Consider the following 8,409-nt stretch of genomic DNA (forward strand, 5'->3'; position numbering starts at 1 on the left):
AGCACGATGAAGATATAACGATCCTTGCTCACTTATCAATCACGGACCATGTCACTTCCAGGTGAAAAACAAGTTTTAGAGCAATTTCGTTTATGATTCATTATCATAGGGATTCGATATGAAAAGGAGTGTCGGCTGTCAATTATCTGACACCCTCTCCTCCTTTATTCAGACTTGAAATCAGCCGCGTAAGATAATTACACATGCAGAGCTTAATGAGAAAGAAAGACAACGAAAATTGTCTCTCATATCTTGTTTGTAAAGCAAAATATCCAGATTCTTGTTCTTTTTACTTTAGTAATAAGCAATCTACTCGGATATCCTTTTCTTAATATGACTTCTGATTCAACTTGTTAAGCAAGTCATTATTTTCGGGAATCTTTTTCATTTAAAGTACATTTATTTACCCTTAGGGCTTCTTAAGTTCGATAGGGTTTTCTTATCATATTTTATCAACCATGTCAAATACAAAACCAACCTTTCGAGTTTCAACCATGTCAAACCTGCCGCCGGAGTTAATCGTTGACATCCTTTCACGGATCCCTCCCAAGGATTTGATCCGATTCATGTGTGTTTCGAAAGCTTACCATATATGCCACCATCCATGATCGAAAGTTCATCGATGCCCGTCAGCAACGTGCTATTAGAAGAATTTTTTTTCGTACCCTTTTAATTGAGGGAGCCGAATTCGGTCTTTCCAACGCTGCGGAGAACGACTTTTGTTCATTGGCGTTCTACGATAATGATACGTTCGGGACCATTGAGAAACTGGAAGCGCCGCTTAAACGCCGTGGTACTTGCACTCACATATTGGGCTACTCTAACGTTCTTGTTTGCATCCGCAACACTAAACATAGGAGCGATGAAGGCGATTTTTCCATTTGGAATCCATCAATTCAAAAGTTGAAGAAGATACCCTCTACAAGCTTTGAGCAGCCAACAGATTTGACATTAGGACGTCCCTGTTATGGTTTCGGGTATGATTTCGCTAATGATGACTATAAATTTGTGAAAATTGTGGAATTTCTTCATGGGGACGGGGTTATTACGGGCGCTCAGGTGAAGGTTTATAGCTTAAAATCCTACTCCTGGAAACGGATCCAAAACATGTCTGCCAATGGTTTTGGAGTTGATTCAAAGAATATCCTGTTTCTGAAAGGTGCTCTAAGTTGGCTAACAAGAAACGCAGGTGACAACCGTTGCAAAATTCTATCGCTTGGCTATTTCAAACCTTTGGCTTTTTCAAAGAAGGGTTAAATGGTTCTTTTTACGGACAACTATGATAAGTTTTTTTGGCTCGATTTGAAGAAAAGAAGTATCAATCAAGTTGAAATTGAAGGTTGACATGAAAACACAACTATTTGTGTGGGAAGCCTTTGTCTTCTTGACGGCGATTCTGTTATACTTATGTTTAGACTCAAATTTACACCATCAACCCACTGTTGAGTGAGCATAGTTTCACAGGAGATAATTCATTTTGTTATTATTAAACGATAATGCTATGGTGTTTTATCATAATTATCTTTTAATAATATTTTATTATGAAAGATGAGATATGTATTTCCAACTGGAAACATGACAGCACAATTCAAGCTGATTTGGATGTTTTGGCGTGTGAATGCGTGGGTGGATCAGTTTGGTTGACTGATGTGTTGCAAATTGTCCATTCAAAGTATGGTGGGGATCAGGATGCATGCATTGGTAAAGATTATGATGGCAAAGATTACGAAAAAGCCTAAATAGGTTTGGTTTTGATGTAATGTGACAAGCTTAACTTTTATTAGGTTTGAAAAGTCAAGGAACAAATCCCACGGATCAATTTGAAGGATATGCCTTGGCTTCTGACACAGATCAAGTTTAGTTCTGCGAATTAGAGTTGCAGTTGGACTCTACAAAATTATTTGGCCGCGCCACACAACATTTGCTTTTAAATACAGAGTCGCGGACAACATTCAAGCCCCCTTCAATTCAACACATACAAACTGCCCTGCGCAAACTCTCGCTCTACGCGAAACCTCTCAACAACCTTGAGATTTTTATTTTCTTTTTCCGCCAACACATCTTCAGTTTGGATAAACAGCACTGGAGCCGTAGAATCAGCCGACCGAGGAGCATCTTCAGTTTAGATGCTTCGAGACCGACTGGTTATTTTTCCAAGTCTCGGTCAACAAGGATTTCCGAATCATTATTGGTAGAGGTTATCTCATCAACCTTCTCGGTGAAATGAGATGTTACCAGGTTACTGCATTTGGCACATTGGTAGTTTTTAGGATGAACAACTTGCCTCGTCTCCGTAAAGAGGCATAGAAGCCTTTGTCCCTTTACCTCTGTAGAAGAGGAAATTTCAGGCAGCGAAGGGTTTCTTGATCTGGTAGTCAATGGAACAGAAGATGATCAGATTGGGGAGTTGGTTTGTGTAACTTGTGTGACAAGGGTAAATTTACAAGTGGAGTTACAAGTATGCAAACTTTTGCGTGCCCTTCGTTTTAGTTCATGTGGATTCCGTTTCAATGGGAATTTATCGGTATTCTTATGATCAAAGATGTCTCTGTTAGTTTCTTTGCCATTATTCCATATTTCAGTCAACAAATCCGTAGTATTTGCAGCCCTTTTTGGGTTCACGATGGAGACTATGGATTTTTAGGGTTTGAGATTTTGGAAGTCATGAACTGCATAAACCATTGGACAGATTTTGAAAGGCATCAACTGAGTAAAAAATTATATAATTTAAATAACTTAGGGTAATGAGGGGTCCTAAACCTTTGTAATAATATAAAGGAATGTGGATTGTTCCAACTGTCCTATAAAATTATAAATTGAGGCAATATACTAACCCAATGTATAATTCATGAATCCGACCTCAGTTGCTTATCAGTTGGTATTGCAGACCAAGGGGCACCACACAGAGCTCCAAGAGTTGGTGCAAAAATGTACACCCACAGGTCCTATGCCTGTTGAAGGGATTCAGCTCTTTTATAGGTGGGAACCCCAGAAACAACAAAAATGAGGTAAATTGTCATGATGGACTCAATCACAAATGGCTGCAAGGGAATTGTTCCTGCAAAGCGGTTTTGGGTCCCATTAAAGATCAGTCTAAGACCACCAGTTGCAAGTGTTGATCCAAGGATTCGAGCTCCTACACAAGCACGTAGCCATAAATAAAGAGTTGTTATTGACACTTTCAAAATTTATTGTGCACTCCAAACCTTTTATATTTGTAAAGGAAGAAATAAAACTAGTGGTTTAATTAGGTCACCTGTTTCAATGGAAAACCTCGTGGTCACTGGAAGGCAATGGTGACCGCAGGATTGAAATGGACACCAGAGATGCGGCCAACAGAGTAAGTCATGACCATCACAACCATCCCCCAATGGTTTATATCCTACATTACGATGGAGACTCTGGACTTAGAGCGATATGAGAGACTCTGAAAGACATCAACTGCATACAACCTTGGAAAACATAAGGAATGTGAATTGTTCCAACTTTTCCGCAACCTTTAAGACTAGGGTAGGGTTGTAATTAATAATTGTTTAGGACTACCTAGTTTAGGGGTTGCATTTAATTTGTTAATACAACATTTAGAGTGGGACATACAAACCAATATAAAAATCCAATACGCATTTCACCATGATCAGCGATACAATAAAATTTTGGATGCTAGGATATATACTCTTTAACTTCTAGGTTATTAATGCCGTTAAAGATACATCGGTGACGGGAGAAATGCCACTTTGTACCATGGAATGCATGACGACTGTGTTCTTGTGCGTTGCATTGATTTTTATTTGCCATTCAAGTTCTTTAAGTTTTGGAAGCAGGAGTTTGAGTTGTAGTTGTGCAACTGCAACCCAGAGTTCAAGAGACTTTTCGATTCATGACTCGTGAGATAGACTTCAACTAGTATTTGTCAATTTTGAGTCGAGCATTCCATGAGATTGGTGGAATTTGCATATAAAACGTGGATTATTATTCACTTTTGCACTTTTAATGTGTTGCATTGCATGCCAATACCATTTATGAACAGGATTTATGTGATAAAATGCCCAAAAACTTCAATCTTATCCTTTACAACTAACGCCATTCCTTGAGTCTTTTCTCTTCCTCTTCCTCTTCATTCCCCCATGCATTTTTAGTCTCTTTATCTGGAGATCATGCAATATGCATGTTGTAAATTGTAATCGCTCAACATTGCCAAACACACATCACCAGTCGGTTTAGCAGCTCATAGATAGTTTCATTTAATTAGATCATGTCTCAAGTTCAATTTATACTAACGTGAGAAAAAGGTGAGATATTTGTATAGGGTCTGATACTAAATTGTGAGTTGTTGTGAGTTGCTTAACGGCATGTTGTATAAGTATTTTTGTATGGTCTGATACTAAAAATTGTGACTCGTTAAGGAATTTCATTATGAGTTGCTTTGTAATGAGTCTGATACTAAATTATGACTTGTTAAACAACATCTTGTAAATTTGTCTGTGTAAATATACGCTCATTTGTTGGGAAAGAAGATGATGATAACAAAAACACACTTTGATTTGATTTATCAACCTGTGCATGGATCAGAATATACCATGTGATACACTAATATCCAAACGTGGGAATTCAAATTTCCACTTTCAACTGTAGAACAATACATCTGCCACCTGACTTGCTGGAAAACAAAAAACAAAAAGTGCATAAACCATAAAAAAAAGGTAGGTCTTTTCCTTCTCTTTTATCTAACCATAAATCTGTTTAAATTCTGTAGAATTAACTAGTTAATAAACCCTTCCTTTCCTCTAATTTTTTCACCAATTCGTAGCTGTTAATTGCGCCCCACTCCTTTTAAGAAAGAGCTACTCTTAGTGATCTCGCGCAGCGGCTTGTCTGTAAACCTGATGACATTGTAGACCAAGGCACCACTCACAGCCCAAGAGTTGGTCCAAAAATGTATACCCACAGGTGCTTATAGTGCCATGATGCAATTGCAGGTCCTATGCTTCTTGCTGGGTTCATTGATGCTCCTGAAATCTGTCTGCAGGGTATAATGTGAACCCAAATCATTAGGATACATCTTAATTTTTAATTAAGAGATATATGTCACAGCTTAGTAAACAAATATATCTCTGAAGGATGTTTAAAATGATATTACTAAGTTAATACCCTGTACACATCACGTTAAGAAGAACCGTAGCGCCAACCGCAAGCCCGGCAAGCTCTCCAATCTGCGTAAGCAAACAAAAGAAGAAAAATAAAATCGCCACAAGATTTCTCGAGTCACTGTCGTTATGGATATGATTCAATGACCAAGTCACTGTCTCTGTAATAGTTTAACATGAAAAAATATATGATGCAGACATTTTGGAATATATTAGTTTAATTAAGTAGTATAATATTGCCAAATCAAATTCTATCAGTCTAACAAGTTAAGAAGTTTGACACCAACCCTTGTTAGCTAATCAACCATATTGGGTATGGTTACTTTTAAAAATGGGGAAATTTGGACCAATTTTGACAATGTTGAGGTTAATCAATGGGAAGAACTTCATTGCACTTAGGATGCTACGATGGCAGAATATCATGTCAATCACAAATTTCTCCGTGAGGAATCAAAACACATAGGTGTGCGTGATTGACATTAGAAACTTTCAATGTTAGGTCCCATACGAAAGTAAATTGTATAGAGGTTAAGAGGTATAAAAAGAAGTAATTACCGCTCGGTTATCAGTGGCAACACCAGAAACAACAAACATGAGATAAAATGTGATGATGAACTCAATCACAAATGACTGGAAGGGAGTTCCAGAAGGAATTGTTCCTGCAAAGTGGTTTTGGGGCCCGTTGAAGATCAGTCTAAGAGTACCAGCTGCAAGTGTTGATCCAAGAATTTGAGCTCCTACATAAGCAGGTACCTATAAACCAAAAAATAAGAACAAATAGAGAGAAATGTAGTAACATAAAAAGGAACTGGGCAAGAGAACATTATGGTTTCGGTTTCAAATTATGTAGCAAAGTTTGTTTTGTAAGCAACATGGGTTTTATGTTGCACATGACAATTTCGTCTGACGGTACTCAGTTTCTACTTATGGGGCACGAGAGTTTATTAGACTAACCTTATTCAACAAGAAGCACGTGCATTTTTATTTAAGGAAAATTAATAAAAATGATTTGAAAAACTTTGAATTTTAATGATAAGGACAAAATAAAAGGTAAAGTGAATAGTATCAGAATTGATTTTTTAGTGTAAAAATATAGTTTTTCATTAAAATGGATAGTATCGAGAATTTTTCGTTAAATTTTCATTTTTATTTATTTACAAGAGGACATTAGGAAAATTGATCTCTGCAGTTTACCAATTTCAAAGGAAATAAAAATTTATGGGTTGGTTTGATTAGGTCACCTGCTTGAGTGGAAACCTCTTGGTCACTGCAAAGGCAATGGTGACAGCAGGATTGAAATGGGCACCAGAGATGTGACCAACAGAGTAAATCATGACCATCACAACAAGCCCCCAAACAATAGAAATCCCAGGAAACGACACCGTCTTGTCTGAGACCAAATTCACCACCACAGACCCACAACCTGCAAATATCACGAAGTAGGTTCCCAGCACCTCAGCAAACACCTGTCCCAGAAAAAGGTTTCAACTTTATCATTCACTTTAAGATCTGCTTCCTTAAAACAAAGAATTTATATTTAACAAAAATGATTTTACAGACTTGAATTTGGTCAGTTAGTAAGCAGTGTGTTCTCAGCCTGCCAATTTTCCGTGAGTTAAAATAGTTTAGAATAACGACTTCTCATTAAAAACAAAATGGTTCTGAAACTGAAATTGGACAGAAAGAAGATGATTAACTCACACCTTTTGCATGAAAGGGACAGAGACACAAAAGCTGCCGGATTCTTGGTTGTTTTTGTGATTGGCATCACCATCTTCAACATTCAAGACATGGGTTCCATTAGTTGCTGTAGTCTCAGCCATGGCTGAAGCTAGAGAGAGAGAGAGAGAGAGAGAGAGAGAGAGAAAGAGGAGGAGGAGGAAAGGTGAAGAGTGAGCAAACAACCCTGCAGGGCAACCCAATTTATGGGAGAGAGATGTTGACTTAAGATGAAAAGGTTGGGGCTTTATGTTTTGTAGGATTATTATTTATTTCATAAAAGGTATTTTCAGATTGGAGTTCCATAGGAGTTATCGTTGAAAAATGTGGCAAGCTTGTGAAATAACAGAAGGGGGCATTCAAGACTGCTTCAACTACCCACCGGAAATACAGAGTGGACACGAATGCCTTTTTTCTACAAAGAGTAGGTCCTCTCCCTCCAAAATTCTCTTCTTCTTATCCTTTCTTATTTAAACAGTCATGATTAAATTGTGGGGCCAAAAATAATCACAAGACAACATGTAGATTTCTAGGTTAAAATAACAAAATTACCCTCGAGGTATACTGTGATTCCTACGCGCGAACAGTGAGCAATCAACACTCAACCAAGTCAAAAGTACCCAAAATAAGTAATAATTCAAAACATATTTCATTCATCCTCATCAAATCCTCTCCAGAAGGTAACTCTCAAATCATTCTCTTTTTATTATATTAACTAGCTAATTAATTAGGAAATTATTCTATTAATTAGCTAATTAATTGATTTATTATTCAATTATTCCTAATTAAACACAAATCATGAACCTACCCCACAAATTCATCCAAGTGGCCGGTTCTTCCTCTCTCAAGGAGGCCGGCCATACCCCTATATAAACACCATCATTCTCTCTAAAACTCAACTGGAATTCTCTTGCTAAATTCTCTAAATTCTCCAAAAATTTTCCCACGAAATTCTAACTTTTGCATCGAAGGTTCTTTGGCCAAAGCCCCCCTCCAAAAATTCATCATGGGAGCGTGAGGCTCTTAGCCTTGACCTAAGGTGTTATTTGTTTTGTAGGTGCAATTTTGTCCAAGATCAAGGAGGAAGAAATTTGCATCCATAAATCGTTGCTTTCATTGAGAGAAGAGTCACACACTCGTAGAAGACTCTCGCATCAAAGGTTTTTCTATTTTCTTGTCCATTTGTAGATTTTTCGTACGTTCTTATTATTAGAATTTTTTATTTACAAAAATTCTTTGATAAAACATAAAAGAGAAATACAATGGCTAGAAATTTAGAAAATTCAACAAGTGAAAATTCCAATATTCAAGAGATGGGAGCGGCACCACCACTACAAGGCTCCACCAAGGCAACCACCCACGGCGAGGTCTATGGCACCACTACCATGGCCCAAGTTGTGCCATCCAAGCTTGCACGGGCCCAAGCCCAAGTCGTGCCATCCAAGGCCCATGACACCAAAGCCACAGTCCAAGCCATGTCACTCTAAGCCCAACGCATTACCAAGCCAAGCCCAAGCCTCATACTCGCATGCATCGCACGCTGAGC

General features: G+C 37.9%; 1 protein-coding gene across 1 annotated transcript; it reads right to left on the reverse strand.

Moving 5' to 3' along the window:
- Window positions 1-4,515: 4,515 nt before the first annotated feature.
- Window positions 4,516-7,225, reverse strand: LOC103943247 (aquaporin NIP1-1-like). The gene is given in 6 exon segments (XM_009353506.3): window positions 4,516-4,914; window positions 4,917-5,020; window positions 5,149-5,210; window positions 5,700-5,897; window positions 6,386-6,610; window positions 6,848-7,225. Coding segments are annotated over 6 exon segments (813 nt in total). The 5' UTR covers window positions 6,968-7,225; the 3' UTR covers window positions 4,516-4,810.
- Between the last annotated feature and the right edge of the window lie 1,184 nt (window positions 7,226-8,409).

This window comes from the organism of the source record quoted next, unplaced genomic scaffold (assembly GCF_019419815.1).
Source record: "Pyrus x bretschneideri cultivar Hongxiangsu unplaced genomic scaffold, Pyrus_bretschneideri_v1 Contig19, whole genome shotgun sequence".
NCBI lineage: Eukaryota > Viridiplantae > Streptophyta > Magnoliopsida > Rosales > Rosaceae > Pyrus > Pyrus x bretschneideri.